The 19,146-nt window shown below is 29.3% G+C and overlaps 1 protein-coding gene across 1 annotated transcript in view; it reads right to left on the reverse strand.

Annotated features, from left to right (window-relative positions):
* LOC107456095 (uncharacterized) overlaps positions 1 to 19,146 on the reverse strand; it is a 75,172-nt gene that overhangs the window by 10,104 nt on the left and 45,922 nt on the right. Inside the window, exons 13-27 of the mRNA XM_043051133.2 lie at positions 18,676 to 18,804; positions 18,327 to 18,443; positions 17,177 to 17,275; positions 15,954 to 16,154; positions 13,365 to 13,463; positions 13,175 to 13,276; positions 12,243 to 12,347; positions 10,940 to 11,038; positions 9,371 to 9,469; positions 7,573 to 7,695; positions 6,540 to 6,647; positions 4,529 to 4,726; positions 4,346 to 4,444; positions 2,900 to 3,007; positions 570 to 1,920 (exon numbers count right to left, since the gene is read on the reverse strand). Coding sequence (XP_042907067.2) covers positions 570 to 1,920; positions 2,900 to 3,007; positions 4,346 to 4,444; positions 4,529 to 4,726; positions 6,540 to 6,647; positions 7,573 to 7,695; positions 9,371 to 9,469; positions 10,940 to 11,038; positions 12,243 to 12,347; positions 13,175 to 13,276; positions 13,365 to 13,463; positions 15,954 to 16,154; positions 17,177 to 17,275; positions 18,327 to 18,443; positions 18,676 to 18,804 — 3,037 coding nt within the window. The remainder of the gene's footprint in view (positions 1 to 569; positions 1,921 to 2,899; positions 3,008 to 4,345; positions 4,445 to 4,528; positions 4,727 to 6,539; positions 6,648 to 7,572; positions 7,696 to 9,370; positions 9,470 to 10,939; positions 11,039 to 12,242; positions 12,348 to 13,174; positions 13,277 to 13,364; positions 13,464 to 15,953; positions 16,155 to 17,176; positions 17,276 to 18,326; positions 18,444 to 18,675; positions 18,805 to 19,146) is intronic.

The following is a 19,146-nucleotide window of genomic DNA, read 5'->3' on the forward strand; positions in this document are numbered from 1 at the left end:
CAGAGACATTGAAAGATATACGATTTATTACACACCGTAAACTGTAAATTTACAGTTTCTGAAAAAGAAACCCTCAAATTTTATAGTTTACGGTACTATTGCTAGTTGTGAACAATATATTTTCAATTATCGCACTTGAAGAACCTCTAACAGAAAAATTTCAATCATCCCTCATAAAAATTATCAACTGAAATAATTTTACTTGAGACAGTTCGATGTCTAGAATTTTCAATTAAAAATATTAGGTAATTTGCTTCATTTCAAAATAAAATAAAAATTGTTCAATAATTTAGTTCATATGGTGGGTAATTCGACATAAAGATTGATGATTGATATAGATCGCAGATCAAGTTAAACTATGTCATTATTTTTTATTGATTATTTCTTCTTGAACTATACTAAATATGCTTTTATATTCATTAGAAATTACATGCTAGAGTTTTATAAAATAGTATATGTTTAGAAGTTAACAATAACAAAGACTAGTAAAGTTAAAAGATTTAATATACCTTAACTCTAGATTTAAGTCACATAATAAATTTTTAAATAAAATATCAGATGTTCTTTACCTGCTTGCTTTTCTTTTTTCCACCTGCTTATCAATGTAGGTATGAAAGTAATGATATTAAGAGGAGGAGGTGTTGGCAACGTCATATTCATACTTCTTATAAGTTTTGCTCTTCCGTATTTCCATTCCTTATCAGATTGTGACTGAATACGCTGGTATGTGTTAGACATCATAGCTATTAAAAGATTGATAAGTACTATCACAGTTACCATCATGTAAACTCCAAAAACTACTTTCATGATGACTTTTGCAAAAGCCGGACTCAAGTGCATGGGAGGCATATAATCAGGTTCTACTAAACCGAACAAAGCATAAAAGAGCATTTCAAATGTACCTATAGGTGACTGGAAAACTTCCGCACCAATCGCAACTGTTTTGTTTCCTGGATTGAAAACTGGTTGGTACACTGCACAAATATGTAAAGAAAAACCTGTCAGAAAAATAGCTAAAATTGCTAAAAACCTCATTAGATCTTTCATGAGATCTCTGATAATAATCGCCCATGGCCCAAACAAATGATGGAATGTTAAATAATTTAAAAATTCAAAAAACGCTAATAGCAAACATACCGCAAGAAGTTGGTTACGGATGTATAGTACTACTAAACGGTTATCATCTTGAAAAAAGAACCCGGTTAAGTGAATCATTATTGCTATAACACCAAATGTTACAATAACAAGCTTAATCCAACCTAACCCCCCTCTTTCTCTTGGGTTTACGTTTACAGCCACCATGAATCCTAGAATCCAAAATAGAAGTAACCATTCATGCGGATGAGGTAATAACTGAGTAGAATTCCAAAGGGGAAAATAAGGATTAAGTATTGAAAAGCATAACAAGAAAATTAGAAAAATGTGGGAGACTAGATATGCCATGAACTTGATGATTGGTATATTTGCTAGCCGATGAAGAGGCAAAGAACAAGCCATCCACGTGATTGGACAAAATATAAAGGCTAGAAACAATAAAATTATTTGCCAGGCAGGCCATTTTAGATTTCCCATCCACACATCCGAAAGATATTTTTGTACAGCTGAATGGGCAACAACGTCTTTTCGTTCAAGTTCAATTAGAACATCAAGGAAAACGGTATTTTTATGATCTCCAGCTTGTAGCAATGCTCCAGCATTGTTGTTACTTGCTGCGATTGCTAAGAGATCAGAAGCCAATGTTTCGCAAAAAACTGCCATATTTTCTAAGTCTCTTGCTCTTTCTTTTTCCTTTTGAGCTAAATCTTCGTATCTTCGAGACATTTTTACTGCTGTGTCGATTGGAGCTGGCGAAACGAATACGAATTCTAATAAAGGTAAATTTTCTCGCTGTTTTCCACAAACCATAAGATCAACTAGAAACTGAAACAGATAAAAAATAGTGTTGTATTTCAAATTTTTAAAAAAATAATAGTATATATATATATAAAATTAATAATTTTTATTTTTTTAAAAATATTTTATTATAAGAATTTTTCTTCTTCTCTTTTCATTAACTTTATTATTTTCCATGCTTTCTCTATGTTTTTAAGTATAAACTAATATAATTACAGTTTATTAAAAAACTCTACTATCGTAGCCTGCCGACAGAGCTTTCGAAATTGCTCATCTATCAATTTTTCAATTCGAAAAATAGCCTCCAAATCATTGCTTTCTATGTTCTCGGAGCATTTCATGAAGCATTTTAATACGTAGGCAACATTTTTTTTCTTGGGACGCAGTAATATTGAGTGGTGGTATGGGGTGATTTTACGAAAAAATTTCTTTCTTTCTTCGAAAAGTATTCAGCAAGGTCAAGACGACAGACTCTTCGAATTCAAATTAACAATAGGTGGATATGTAATGCCAAGGTTAAAAGTATTTCCTTGACATAACAAAAAGGTNTATATATATATATATAATCTAAAGTAAGGAGAAAAATATTCAGCCGAGAATATTGACATTTTCGCAAGGTGTTATTTTTCCGATTCGACATCCATCCATTTGATTTTGAAACATTTTACTAGCAAGAATCGCTGTTATATATCATGAAAAATATCTTGGCATGAGGATAGCATTTTTGCAAAGCTTCTATATATAAACTTTCTTTCATTACTTAAATGTAGTTTCATCTGACAGATCAAGAAAACAAATATACTGGTTTCACAGATATTTGAAACTAAAATTTCCACCCCTTAAATGTTTGCTTTTTACTCAATTTTTTATTTCTCTCATAAAAACAAATCAATAATCTCAGAAATGAACGAATAAAGACTTTTGAAACCAAAAGCAATTTTAAAACAATATATATATATTGCAAATTCTAAAGAGTGAAGTTTGGTAATAAAAAGTTGACAACTACCGATGAATCCTCCATCAAGTCTATTGTGTTGTGCTCCTTTTTGAAAAGATACCTTAAAACGTCAAGATGATTAGCATTCGCAGCTATACTTAATGGTATCTTTCCATCCTGTAACAAATGAAAATTTGTATTAAATTTCAAAATCAATTTAATGCATACATTTTTAGGATATATTTTTAAAAAGACCCGTTTGTTTTTGTATTAAGAATATTCAAGCTTCGTTAGGTGTATTACAAAAAATAGTAATTAAATTCAACAAACCAATTATGACATTTACAAGATGAGTATTTTCGAATATGATCGTGTGTTTGACATAGCAACTTTATTATATCCTGAATTAGCAAATGAAGTAATTCAATAAAAGCTCAAATAGGTGTTCTCATTGTGTCACGTTGGGTTTATTGAAAAATGTAGGATAGTTGCCGATTTTGAGTTAATCTTCAGACTTCTTTTCTTTTCTTTTTTAGAACAGTCCTGTATTTCTGAAACTGTACTTATGAACTGAACCGCATATTGTAGAAAAATACATTTAAAATTATCGTTATATTTCGTATTGCCGTTAATTTCAAAGCTGTTCTTCGACGAGATTTTATGAAATATAATATGCATCCAATATGTGTGCCGAATTTATTGATGATAAAAGACATTTTTTTTCTCTATTGTGTTTAGTTATTATTTATTTTAAAACTCAGTTTCGTCTAACACCAATATTTCGTTAAACTATTAAATACTTAATATTTTTGAAACAATATTTTATCTAAATTTTGCAAACAATTTTATTTTTAATCGAAAATTACATTTCGTATCTCTTTTGGATTACATAAAATAAATAGTTTAGAATTGTGTTTATTCGCCAAAAATGTTTTCATTTTAGAAGAATAATAAGAAGTTGAAAAGTATAAATTCAAATTTCGTGAATTTAGAACTAGGGCAGCTGTGTCGTGTATAGTCTGTCTAAGCTAAGAACTCCTCCCGTCACGAAGTCTGAGGCCGTCTGGTGCTATGGAAACAAGAACGGCGCATTTTAGGGAGAGTAGCTTCACCCTAGGACTAACACAATAGACCGAAGAAAAAAGATTCCCTTTCTCCCACCGACCCGACCCGAAACCACTCCAAAACAGTGACCCCGCACCCCTACTTGAAATAGTCAGGCCTCGTTACCATAGTCAGCACCACAGGTTCAGACGAATGTCTGGAGGAGTTCTTATTTTAGACAAACTATACTCAAATTCCAAATGAGGCCACAACGTAAACTTTTAAAATTTTGCATCTTTAGGCTAGAAAAACGATTTCCGAGGAGCAAATACATTTTATTAAAAATTATCAATCTGAGAAAGATTAAAAACTATTTTGAGTGTTTTTTTAATGACAGAATTATCGAAGCATTAAATTGAAAAATTGAAATCAGTATTAAATAAGTAGATAAGAATTGGTCTGGTATCTTACTATTGCCGCAGAAGTTGAAGATGCACCACTGTCAATAAGCAATATAATCATATCGAGATACCCTTGCTTAGCAGCATAGTGTAAAGCAGTCCAACCATTCTGGAAAGAAGCAAGAAGAAAAATCGAGTTGAAATTAATGCTTACTTAATTTGAAATATAAGGAGATCGATAAAATTAGATTACGTTATCTGCTGCATTAATGTCAGCTCCTTGACCAAGCAGAAGACGAACTATATCTTCGTGACCATGAGCAGCTGCCATGTGTAATGGAGTACGTCCTTTCTTGTCGCCGGAGTGAAATTTGTCCGTAATTCGACTCAATATTAAACCAGCAACAGCTAAATGGCCTCCTCTGGCAGCAAGATGCAATGGCATTGTTGCCTATTAGAACATAACTTAAAATTATTTAGGAAGAACTTGTTTAGAGGGGATTAGGAGAGCAATTGCAGACTAAAAGATAAGTTGTTATAAAAATATCTTAAATTTTTTAACAGATAATTAATTAGGTTTTTTAATCTCATACTTGCGCTCTATTGCAGTTTGGTTATTTATTTTTAAATAAATTATTAAATTAATACTTTTTCTGATTAATTACACTGAGAAATAATTTTTTTTTGTTTTCTGTTGCATGAAATTGTTTAGCATATCATAGATATTTTTCTATCTCTGATTTCAAATCTGCTATCGGATTCTCTCTTAAGCTCTAGTTTGCTTCAAATGACGATTTTAGTCCGTTTTTTACTGAAATGTTATGTATAACAGGGGGCCACGTAAATGTTACGAGAAACTTCTAGGGGAGAACTATTAGGAATGAAATTTCATAGAACCCATTCCCGGAAATGCCTTCATACGCCACTAGGGGACCTTGCTTATTATTAACTGCTTTTCCGTGTGCTTCTGAACAGGTCATAATAGAAAAGCTCTCCTGCAAGCGTACAGTGACTTTTCCGGGTATGGCTCACTATGCAATTTTAATCATGATGATGCTCGTTACCTCCCCTAGAAGTTTATAGCAGCATTTGTGTGACCCCCTGTTATATATAATAGTTTTAACTTGTACATTTTGAAAAAAAAATAGACAAAAAGGTAATTTTTTTAGAATAATCTGTAACTTTGAGAGCAAAACTGATTTCAAATTTGAAATCCACACATTCGAATTAGGGGATATCAAGTATTTACATAAATGCCCCCAAAATTTAGTTCCCCAGCGTTATTTATGTTCTATTTATGACAGAGCTGATACTTATTACTGATCAAATATACAGATTCAATTCTAGTATTGTATTCATAGCCTCATTTACAATATATCTTCATTTGTTTGTAGAAACAGCAGTGCAGCAATTCTTAGCTTTTGAATATTTATTTAAAATTAGTTAAGACTACATACGATTTGGGCAAAAATTACTGCATTTGAAATAATTTCTGTGCAGATTAAAACATTTAAATTTTTAAAAATAAAGTACAAATAATGCTTAATAACTGTGGTATGCCAATTTATTTAATGCTGATAATCAAGTATTTTATAAAAACCAATACATTTGAAAAGCTTTTGTTATTTTAATTATTTTCGAGTGTGAAAGTTAACAAACAATCATGAGCCTCCTAAATAATTCCCATAATTATCCAATTATTAATATTTTTTTTGGTTATACACTACTATTTAACAAGTTATGTTTATCTTACAAGTCGTCTTTTTTACTAAGAAGGATTTAGCATTGTCACACAAATGGAAAAATAAGAAATACTTTGATATGTGATAGTAAGCAATAAAAATATATTTATCTCCACCATATTGATGTGAGATTAGAAAAATCATAAAAATGCATGATGTATGAAGAATGAAAATAAGAAAGCTATAAATTTCGAAGGAGTTTTAAAATTTTAAGGAATAAAACATTTATAAAGGTCGTGTTCGACGAGTAATATATAAATATTATTTATTATGTCAGTAAAACAAAGTTTAAAAATGAAACTAAATAATGAAACATTTAAAATTTTAAAAGTTATTTTAAGAAAATATTTCCATCTGTGCAAAGTTTACGTGATTGTGCAACTTATATGTGTGAAAGGAAAGACATGTAAAAATATTGAATTTTGTTTCTTTATTAAACTTTTTATTAACATTTATGTACACGACGAAATAATTATTGATCCTGCTTTACTATTGAATGTATGAAAATTTTATATATTTTACCTCAACAGTTGTAGCCGCATCAACTTGAACTCCAGCACTATTAAGTAACATTCTTACAACATCTTCTCTACCATATCGGGCAGCCATGTGTAAAGGAGTGAATCCGTACTAAAATATGCAAGAACATTTAAAAAAATAATTTTAAGTTTAAAAATATAATGCCTCGAACAATACAGCAAGTATTTTCTTGCAAATATATTTCTACAGACTGTCCTTAGTTTCAACAATTAACTTCTCTGAAATTATAAATATATACGTATTTTTTATCAGCATGGACAAAATAGGGGAAGGTATTCATTGTAGGTGTGCATACACACAGGTATTTCATTGCTATTACAATTGATACACGGAGCAATATAAGAGAATTTAACCTTACGCTTGGCAATAAAGATGCATTTCAAAATCTTTACGAAACATTAAAATTTATTTTTTAAACCTCTATTGAACAGAATATTGAATGAATGAGCTGTATGTAGCAAAAGAATATTAATGCAAGCTGAAATCAGTACACACTGAGAAAAAAATAATGTCAAAACTACCATAATAAGGTAAAATTTGCTTTGTTTCTGGCTCTATAGGAGGATCAATGATTTTGGTAAAATTAACAATAAAATATGGTTTTATAGTACGTGACAAATTTTTTTAATTTTATCATAATACCTTAGAGCATGGTATAAAAAAACTATTTATTTGGTTAAATATACCTTTAAGTTATGAATTTTTTACTAAATGTGTAATTATTAGAACTATAATTTTTAAAACCGGAATTTCTGGTAAACAATTACCATATGATAAGAAAAATTATCAAAAGACTGGTTTAAATACCATACATTTTATTTTTATTAACCAGATTATGTTTTTTTTTAACCTGAAATGTTATTACCATACACTAAGGAAATTTTGCTAGAAATTTTTTCCCCGTGTAGGTAATATTCTTTTAAATAAATTCAAGCGTTGGACTATTTTTAGTACATTTCATTTAAAAAGTATTTTTCCAATAAACTTAAAAATAGATCCAAACATTTATACTCACGTCCGCTTCAAGATTTTCAGTTGGTTTCTCACTTAAGATTGTAGCAGGTACCTGTGTAAGCATTTCTCTTACAAAATCTTCCTGGCCAGCACTGGAAGCTACATGTAGAGCAGTCATACCAGTCTGCATAAAAAAGTAATTTTTATAACTCATACAGGCTTCATTTTAATGAAGGTTAAGCTAAAATTAAATAACTAGTAATAATGCTCCAAAATTAAAGAAATAACATTATGGAAAAGGTATTAATAAAATTGATTGTTCCATTCTATTGCTTTAAACTGTAGTTATTTCCTAATTACTTGAGAATATTAACGGTTTAAAAAAACAGTTTTAACTCTTTGATGCAGAATTTTTATTAAGCATATTTTTCATACTTTTCCCATTATTTTACATTAATTTATGTCAAAATAAGTGTAAAATATTATGTTTAGAACTTTAATAATTTTATGGTTATGAAATACAAGGAAACACCGGTGTAAGATCAGTGTTAAAGGTAGATTCTTCTGAAACACGGCTCTCTACTAAACAAATATTTTTCTAATTTACAATTAATTTAGTTAATTAGATCTAAGAGAAACAGTTTTTAATCATTGAATTTTCGTTCATTTACAAAATCAGTTACTGATAAATCTTTTAAAGTACTTTTTATTAAATTTTATATCTCAGTACAAATATTTCTAACAGCTAAATTAACAGGTTTTTTAGTATTTATTAGACTGTTTTTCATTATTAAAAAAGTAAAATTTTTTTTTCTTCTAGTAATCAAAGCTTCAAAAAAATAATATATAAAAGGAATTCCGGTGTCCCATCTGCTTCAAAGGGCACATAAGAAACTTAATAAAGACATTAAATGTATATACATACCTATTTACATCGTTAAATTAAACCAAAATACTCTAATCATGTTCATCCTATTAATATTGTTTACATTAGCGCAAAAATTTTGAAAATGTTTTGAAACATATGATTTAACAAATAGAAAAAAATGTCTTCTTAATTAAATATTTTGTTAATATCTGGAATATCTCGTAAATATTTTAAAATGATTTCAAGTGATGTGTTATAGAAAAATACTGCTTTGCTGATTATTTATCAGCAAAGACAAAATTCTTTGCAATAATCATCAAATCATGGTAAAACTTATTTCTGTGAATAAAATATCAGTTCTTAATTAACTTACGAATGGATGTCCGTTGCATCATATATTAACAGGTACAAAAAAATTGCATTCGCAACCAAACTAAAATATTTTAACGGGACAATTCCACATTGAATCTACAGTAAGATCGCAGTTAAAGGAACTTAATGTCATTTTGCGTCAAAAACAAAATTATGATAGTCCTCGCTTTCCCTTATTGGTAAATAATTAATGTGTCACAGTGCTTTCAGAAAAAACGAAAAAACAAAATCAAGTATATAGTCTGTCTACATAAAGAACTCCCCTAGCAGTAGTCTGGAGTGGTGGCTGTGACTATGGTTACTGGGTTTAACTATTGCAAGTAGGGGTGTTAGGTCATTATTCTAGATAGGTTTCAGCGAGAGAAAGAAGCTCCCCTTTTTGAAAAGCACTATTTCGTGTTTCCATAGCAGCAGACGGCCTTAGACTTCGTGGCGACGGGAGTTCTTTCTATAGACAAACTGTACGTAGCATACATTCAGTGCACCATCTGAACAAGTCTAACCGTTCCTTTATTTATCTGTTGGTCTTGTATTTTAAACAAACCACGCAATTCATTTAAAACTATTATATAAACTACTTTTTTTCGGATCTAAATAAAAATATCCCATAAAGTAATACCTTTTTACTTGCATATCTCCATGAAATTGCTGATTTTAGCATGTGTAATACTTCAAGATGACCATATTTGGCAGCTATATGTAAAGGTGTGTATCCTTCCTGCTCGGAAGAAATGGTTTCAAGCATAAATTAGTTTGTTTAAAGTAATGATAAGTATAAACATTATTAGTAAAATCATTAGAAAAAGTTGAAATACACAATATAGAAAGTTATTTACAACTGATAAAATATACAACGGTAATATTTGCTTACGTTTTTATTCTCCATAACAATTTTGAAAGTCATCTTTTTTAAAAAAAATGTTTTTACAAGTACAAAAGTATTATATGATCATTTTGAAGAGCATAAATGTATAGCAGAAAAATTATAAAATGAGAAAAAAATTAAACAAAGAAAATTTTTACTGCATCAATGCAAGTTATAATAGTACAATATGACTTTCTAAAGGAGAGAATGTGGATTAAAAGACTCTTTTTATAAACAATTAAAAAAATGGAATGAAATTTAATGAATGTGTTCCGTGGCTCGCTATACCTTTAGTTATATATCTTCTCAAAAGATGCCGCCATCATCTCACTACTCGTTTTAATTTTTGTTCATTATTAAGTCGTATAACAGACGTATTATGCAATATCTAGACATAATGAGACATGGTAAATATGGAGTTAAACGAAATTGTGGTTCGTGAAACAATAATACTGAGTGTATCACTCATAATGAAAATATTCATCATAAGAGAAAGAACATTTTTGTTTGTAAACTCTTAGAATAGGGGAATAATAAAACTCGATTTTTTTTGTCAATTATTTATTAACGAAGCGTCTGGAATATCATTTCACAACTTTAGGAGACTCAATTTATAAAAGTGTTAAAATGTTTAAAGTAAATTAAATTAAATTATTTCTTGTCTGAAAATAATTAACAAACGTCAACAAAATTTAAACTTTTAACTTTTAAAACACGAAGCTTAATATTTAGTTGGTAAAACGATAAAAACTCGTAGTTAACAAAATGATAAAAACTTTTAGTTTAATAAAATAATAAAAACTTTTAGTTTAACTTTTAGTTAAACTCTTAATTTTCTTAAGAAATTAAACAAACTAAAAATTTTATTATCCTTTTCTTTTAATAAAATGTAATTTTAAAAATTTGATTATTCTTTTCTTTTAATAAAATGTGATTTTATTATATTGTGTTATTTGCTCCTCTTTTATTCTAATTCGGAAATATTTAAAATAATTTTAATTTTTTTTCATAAGTAATTTTTTTTTAATTTCTTTGTTTTTATGATATTTTAATTATATTGATTTAATTTATATTGATATTTTAAGTGATAAATTAGTTTTTATAATTTCTTTATAACTGATTAAAATTGTGTCCAAATTTATACCAGAAGCAGACTGTCTAAAACATTTTTTCTTCAAAAATTATATAATTAGAAAGTTGCCTGATGAATCTAAGCTCCTAATGATCTACAATTACTTGAAACGTAAAAATATTAATTTATAAGAAAATTAACTTTTAATAAAATGTCTAATAATTTATTAGATTTGTATAATCATTTATTACATCAGTTTCATCTGTAGGATTAGCTCCTGCCTCAAGGAGCACTTGCACAACTTCAGCATTCCCACCTTGCGCTGCTTGATGAAGAGCTGTAGAGTTATTCTAAAAATAAAGCAATATAAACTTTTAACATGTGATATAGTTTAAATAATATGAAGTAATTATTTGATAAAAAACTTCATTCGCTTAAAAAATATGCCAACTATTGGAAATTGCATATATATTGGAAATATATATATATTATCTATGTTATATACTATTATATATTGATATAAATATATTATATATTGGAAATAACAGTCGACATCTTTATTATCGGAAATAACAGTCCCATTTTAAAGGCTTTTCAGAAGCGACAAGACGAAACAAGAGTGATTTGAAATATATCAACGTTACGCAACTTCACCTTATTTATTTCAAGCACTTTAGGTTCTTCTTATTCACGTCTAGCAAGTTTTGAAAACTGGTGCCTATTTTTGAGCGCTTGAAATAGGTCGGCTGTTTTTTCCAATTTTTATATTTTAGAACCAAATGAAGTTTTTAATAAATTAATATTTTACCATTTCAGTTTCTTGAGATTATTTATTTAATTCTAAATTTGAATTTAATTATAGAGTTTTTTAGGGCTTGTTGAGCAGCAATTCACGAAATATTAGAAATAACTCTTTCCCGATTTTCCTTCATCGGTATTTTCGAAGTTTAGAATTTAAAAAATTCTGCCCTATTTTTTATTTATTTTATTTGCATGAACTCTTAATTAAAAGAAAATAAACAACTATTTTCCTAAAGAAACACATTTTTTCCTTATTTTAAGTGTTTAAAAATAATTAAAGTTATAAATAGAGCTCAGCATTGAAATCCGAAAGATATTGTTATTACTTTAAATAGATGAATAAGCGAAAGCCACCTAGTTCTTACGAAAAGCCTAAACTCCTTTTTTAATGTAATTAATCAAATGCCTACGGTAGGAAGGGGGCATGTCGCTATGGCCATTTGAGAATGATGAATTTGAGATATGGCCTTTTTGAAGAGTTTTTTTAATTTTTTTTTTTACTTTTATGCAGCTACTTTCAAAAACACCAGAAACATTTATCTAATGTCTAATGTGATGTCCATAATGATTACGTCATAGATGTTTTTTTCTCCTTTTATCGTCTACAAAATTCTGAAACAAAATGCATTGCATCACTTTTTTATCAATAATTTCCTGTTCATATTTGTGTATGCAAGAATGAATTTTAGCAAAATTACGAAGTCGAGATGTAGGTAATTTATTGATATCTACTTTAATAATACAATATCATACCTTGCTTCTTGCAGTTGTAACCAGTTTTGGATCGAATTTCATAAGTCCTTTAATTACAGCTACGCTTCCTTTCGCTGCAGCTATGTGTCCGCATGTTATTCCACTCTAAGAAAACAAAAGGTTTATTTTGAAACAGTTTAAAATTAACTTATTTTATTAGTCTCTTTCGAAATAAAATGTCATATTTTCTTATATAAACTGTTGACATGTTATGCTTTAAGTATTTATGGTAATAAACGAACTAACTTACTCAAGTTTACTTGTTAAAATCGAATTTTCAGCTATGCTAATGTGTTTATTTAATACATGCACTTAAGGTAAAAATTTTAGAATGTTTAATGCAAGAAAATATATTTGAATAACAGTTTAAAACTTAAAAGCATAAAGCGCTTGTTTGCGATGATTTGCGCCTTAATAAGTAGCATTCTTGCGTTACAACACTTGTGTAGCACCGTATTTTGTAATTGAGTAAAAATCTCAATCAGACTTTTCTTTAAATTCTTTATTAGGAATATTTTTGAATATTCGACAGATATAAATTACACCAATATCACCATTTCGAAAAAAACAGATAAAGCAATTAAATTTTACCTTCTCAAACAGAAACGTATAAGGTAAATAAGCTAACGGAACAATTTAAATAAATTTTTTATCTGTCTCACAGGTTCTTGAAGCTACGATTTCTTCGTAGTTTATAAAATTAACTAGAATTTAAATTTATTAAATTTATGAATATTATTAATAAATACTCCTACTTTTTTGAATTATTAATAAAAATTACTACTTACTGTTATCCATAGATGCGAGAAAGCATTCAACTCATAAAAATAAACGAAATCTCTCATATAGAGAGAGAGTTTTGGTAAATGCCAGTGTACATTATAACAAAGAAACCTTCGTAAAATAAAAAAGAATTGAGTAAAGTTTCTTACTGAACTAGCCATGGTCACCAAATCTGGCCTTATTTGTAGAAACAATTTCACGACTTCTGAATGGTCGTTCTCAGCAGCCAATAATAACGGCGTTTGGCCTCTCTGAAAGAAACATAAGCTTACATTATTTTTTTAAAGTTTTGATATTAAATTATCCAAAACACAAATTTAATTTTTTAACTTAACTTACATTGTCAGTAGCATTTGTATCAGCTTTCATATCAATAAGCATTCTGCATGTTTCAAAACGTCCCTGTTCTGCTGCTAAGTGAAGAGCTGTTTGCTTGCTCTAGAAGAAATTGAAAAACTTAGTTAAAATTATTTATATACCAACATATATTAGATTTAGCACCATAGCTAAATGATATTGATATATCGTTAATTTTTTTACATTATTTTTGTTTTATTTCCAGTGTTAAATGCTGATCGTTGATCATGAATGATAAAAAAAAAATCGAGCTAATTTTTTTAAAAAGATGAAATTTGAAAATGAAAACTGAAAGTTAAGCTTATACTATTAAATACTAATTATTAGTTTAATAAATGTTTGCTGGGGAATTATTAACAATCAAATTTCATGAGAAAAATACCTTTCCAATTCCATTTATCTTTTTAAATTCATTCCGTTTTAAACAAAATTTTAAAATTATGTAAGTCATTCCCCATTGGAAATACATCAATGTAAAACTTTTTATTAATTGAATTTGTTTAGCAAATTATTATGATATTTAAATGAATTTTAAGATTTGAATGCAAAGTTAATCTAAGTTATTATTAGTGTTTCTAAGTTAAAATATAATAAAGAAATTCTTTTCAAATAGCTGTAAACTGATTCATCTTTGTGTAGAGCATAGCAAGAAAATGTCAATATTCGAAAATCTTCAACAGAAAATACATATGTTAACAGTTTGTTTAAATTTACCCTCATTTAATTTAAAATTCATATTTGGGAATCTCACCTTAATTCCTTTTCCTAATGGTGGTTATTGTTTCTGTTTTAGTCTCAGGATAAGAATGGGATATACCTATCCTAGACACTTATGAGGATTGCCCAAATGAAAAGTTGACACTTGTGATTGCTTCAGAATAAATGCAGCTATAGCAGCGCCAACGAACGGGGATATAAAAGGCAGTTGGAGGTGTGCACTGCATACGGCGTTCAACAGAGAAGCTGTTCATGGTAGAGGAAATTGATAGCGCTACACATGGATGCGTTCACGTAAAACAATTAATGATTTTCTGCCAAGGGAGCATTATCTGTTCAACACAATACTGCTGTACTCTGACGAAACTACAGAGAACAATAAATAGCAAATAGCAGGTCTTCTTACACAGCAAGTGATCCTTCTCCACGACAATGCCCGCTCACACGTCTCACTAGAAACAAAGAAAACCTTTACGAAATTTCTGTTTGGAAATGTTTTAACAGCCATCATACAGTCCAGATTTGTCCCCTTGTGACTTCCGCATCTTTGGGCGGGGGGGGGGTGACTTAAGAGAGCATTACGTGGGATACCTTTCCACGAAGTGAAGGAAGTTGGGCAGGACTTCCTCCAGAACTAACCAAAATCTTTCAACAGCAAAAGCAAGGTCTTGCTTCCTAAACCTGTGTTGCAATGCTCATACCGATTTCGTTTGATTTCCTATAAAGATATTAGTTTCATTCAACTTATGTACATTTCATTTGGGCAACTCTTATTTAGTATTTGGCCTGATTCACCCATATCGCACATTCTTGACATCAAACCCATTTATAGAGTGCATTCTAACATATCACCACGAAAGAAATGTTAATGAAACATAACATCCATGCTCGAGGCGCACAGTAATTGCTATTTGATTAACAGATCCTCATGTGTGATTTATGATGATTAATTTTTATACAATTTTTCCCGCATGCTTACTTTCACAGTTAATTTGGTTAATGAATCATGCATTGGAGCATATATCCCGAATATTTATTTAGGTATGCATGCTGTTGGGCATGTATAATATGATATAATAAATATTACGGGGATTGATTTTGTGATGCAATAATTATTATGCTGTATATTCGGGGGAAAGCAAAATTAATGGACACACCTTTAAAGAATTGAAAATCGCAAAGTAACCAATGATTGAAACCGTCATGATACACTGATTTCTCTATTACAGACTGCCTGTTACTGCTCATTTCAAAAACTAAAATTTCAAAAATTCTAATTATCTTAATCTTTATTCAAAATTAATAATCTTGTCTTATCTTAATCTTCTTTTTCTAATAATTATTGTCGAAAATAATAAGGCGCAAAAATAGTTATTTGATAGTAGTTTTAATGTTTTTCGAGGTCAGCATGTATGCAAAGAGGACCAAAAATAACTGTTTTATAGTAATTTAGGTAGCTGTTTTATGGTCTTAGAGATCAAAGAGGACCAAAAATAACTGTTTTATAGTAATTTAGGTAGCTATTTTATGGTCTTATTTAAGCACAACTTTTGGCAATCATCATAAGAAAACATAAAATTAAGATAATTTTTGACAAATCAAAGTATCAGTTCAAATGCGCACTGACAACCAGTTCATAATAAGATAGCGTACCTTATGGTGTACGATGTCATTTTCGGTCACGGGTTGTAATGCAACCCACAATTTTTATGATGTCTGCTTTTCCCCTTACATTTGCGACCATTAATTTCGTCACACTCTGTATAGTATAATGAGAATGCAGCTTTCATTTTTATTTTAAAAATATATCATTTGTATTTGACGTACTAACACTTAATGAGTCAAGAAAATTACCAGAGTAAGGCCATCTATGGCAGCGCCATATTTTTCAACTAGAAGCTTTACAACTCTTGTATGTCCTTTTGCGGCTGCATGATGTAAAGGAGTCATACCTCTTTTCGTTCTCACATTTACGAAAGCCTTGTGATTGAGAAGAATTTCTATCACGTCAGCATGACCATGTTCAGCACCTAGATGAAGACCAGCTCTTCCTTCCTGAAATGAAGGTAGTTTTCATGAAATGAAATTTACTTAATAGGCCAGATTAACCTTTTTTAACGTGTTGTCTTGAGTTGTTTCCAGTGTGCAAAACTAGCACATTCGGGATAATTAGAGCAGGGTCGTATTTCATACTGCTGAAATTTAATTGATTGGTTTTATTTGCCACAACAAGGTTCAAAAATGTGTGTTTTTTTTCATTTATTTTGCCAGATATTTATAAAGTAATTTAATATAATATTTGGATTTTAATGAATATTTTTTTCAGAAGAGTAAGCTTTTTTTAAAAATTTTTTGGTTTTATTAAATATAGGAAAAATGAATTAACTGAGAATGTATCTGTGTAAAAGACTTAAAATAAATTATATACTATGTAGGTATAAAGTGAATACAATTCTATAATTCGATCCTTATGACGTTTGTAAATTAATTGCTGTCACCAATGTTTGGTGAGACATTTTGTGCAGTATGAACACTATGATTTTTAAATTATTTGAAACACAGACATTCTGCAAAATGTGGTAAAATGAAATTTAAAGAAAGGAAAACAAAATGGTTGATAATGCTTATTTTTAACCTTTTTGTTAATTTCATATTTCTTCATAGAATTCTGCAACTGAACATAAATTTCGCACAATGGTTTTATAAACATTCTTTTTCTGCTTTTTGCATATACGTTTGTATATGTTTGCTTTTTCTTAAAACAAGATAAACCTTCTTTTTCCCCACCACCTTATTATACTAGAATTATGGTTTCTTTTTCAGGAAAAATGTCATTACTATACCGTGTAATAATTTTTTCAAAATGTTTTTCTCCATGCATGGTGACAACATCTAAGTTGTTAAAGAACAAAGCATCGTTTCTTACCCCATAATATTTGCAATTTCAAAATAACTATTTGCTATCTTGTTTCCGATATTCAATTTTTAAGGTGTGATGAAATATAGGCAGATTTTAAAATAGGCTTCATTATTAAAGATTCTGTTTTAACTATATAAAAACATTTCACTTTACTTACGACATCAAAGACATCCACTCGAGCACCATTTTGTAGTAGTAGTTGAACAACATGAGAATTTCCATAATCACAAGCGTAGAGTAAGGGTGACCAACCAGTCTAAAAAGTAAACACAATTAGACCAAATGACTAATTGTTACATATGCAGCAATTGTTACAAATTAGACCAATTGTTACATATGCAGCAATTGTTAAAAATTAGACCAATTGTTACGTATGCAGCAATTGTTAAAAATTAGACCAATTGTTACATATGCAGCAATTGTTAAAAATCAGACCAATTGTTACATATGCAGCAATTGTTAAAAATTAGACCAATTGTTACATATACAGCAGCAATATTAACAACCACTCAGAATGAAGAAAAAAAATAGATATTACTTTTAAAAGATAGATTCTAAAGTGAATATATGAATCAATCAAAGATGAAGACGTGTGGAGAATTAGAAGTAATTTTGAATTAGGTGAGCTCTATTAAAAAAGATATAGTAAATATAGTGAAAACAAAAATAATACGATACCTCGGACAGCTGAGGCGAATGAGTGACGTGGAAAGAGCAATATAGCAAATTTATAGGGAAAGACTAGAGGGAAAAAGAAAAGACGGGCGTCCTAGAAAAAGATGACTAGATGAGGTAGAGGGAGATTAAAAAAAATTGAAAATCAAAAATTGGAAGATTTAGACCAAAGACAGGAAAAAGTGGAGTTTTGTGGTATTGGAGGTCAAGGTCCTTCGTGGACAGTAGAGCAGAGGAGTAAGTATCTAAGTTGATCAATGTAAGCAGCCGTCATACCTTGTCATAAAATACATAGAGCAATGTCGACAATTATAAAGTAATATGAATGGGCAAGGAGACAGTCGGCACAAATGTGTCCACCGCGGTTGCACGCGGAGCATCCGGAACAAGATGGAAATTAGTGTTCAGGTGAGGACACACATTTCACGATTTGGGGTAGGAAGAATGAGCAGCTGCTTATAAAAAGTTCATCCTAAAATTCTTTTGATCTCCAGTTTTGAAACAGTAGAAATTATCTGTTTGAATCTAATTCTGATAATAACCTCTATTTGCTAAAAGTTTTGATTTTTCATAACGAATAGAAATAGATTGCTTAACATGTTATTAAAATAAATTGCTTCTATGATACTTACGGCAGATTGTTTATTGCAAGCTATTTGTATTTTGGAAGCTGGAAGTCCAGCAATGATTTCTTTCAATACATCTTCATTTCCAGCCTTGCAGCAATAGTGGATTGGTGTTTCACAATTCTGAAAATATTATAAATGAATTACATTCATTTCAATGGATAATTTGCACAGAATTGCAAAAGTTAGGAAACTTTTTCCAGCTAACTACATGTAAACAATATTTCGTTTCTATGACGAAATTTTAAAAAGTCTTTGCATTTTCAAAATAATGGAATATTTTTTTAAAAAAGTATTCAATTTTATAAAAATTATAGTTTTTTACAATGATAAAATAATAAAATATACAACTTACCTGCTTTGTTTCGGTTGTGACACTTCCTCCATTTTGTAATATTAACGCAATAAGATCCTTATCTTCTGTGGGATAATGAATTTGATCCTTACTTACTGATGAAGCATAATGAGTCGCAGTTTCACCCTTCTAAATTATGGAGTTAAAAAAACAAGGACTTACAAAACGTTACTCATTAAAATGAAAGTTTAGATCACATAACTATTGATTTCTTTCATTTGTTAAAAATATAACTATTTTTTAATATATTGATTCAAAGCAACGCAGAATCATCTTGCATTAGAGTATTTATTAATTTTTCAAAATTATAAAAATATATGAAAAATTTGAATTAATAAATAAAAATACTGCCTTTTACTTTTTAAAAAGTTGAAACAGAATCATTATTAAAACAGTATGTTCATGGTTACAACATTGGAAACAAACAAATCATTAAAAATGTTCTAAAGCAGTTTGGAAACTTTTAACTTG

The sequence above is a fragment of the Parasteatoda tepidariorum genome, chromosome X1, assembly GCF_043381705.1.
Source record: "Parasteatoda tepidariorum isolate YZ-2023 chromosome X1, CAS_Ptep_4.0, whole genome shotgun sequence".
Lineage (NCBI taxonomy): Eukaryota > Metazoa > Arthropoda > Arachnida > Araneae > Theridiidae > Parasteatoda > Parasteatoda tepidariorum.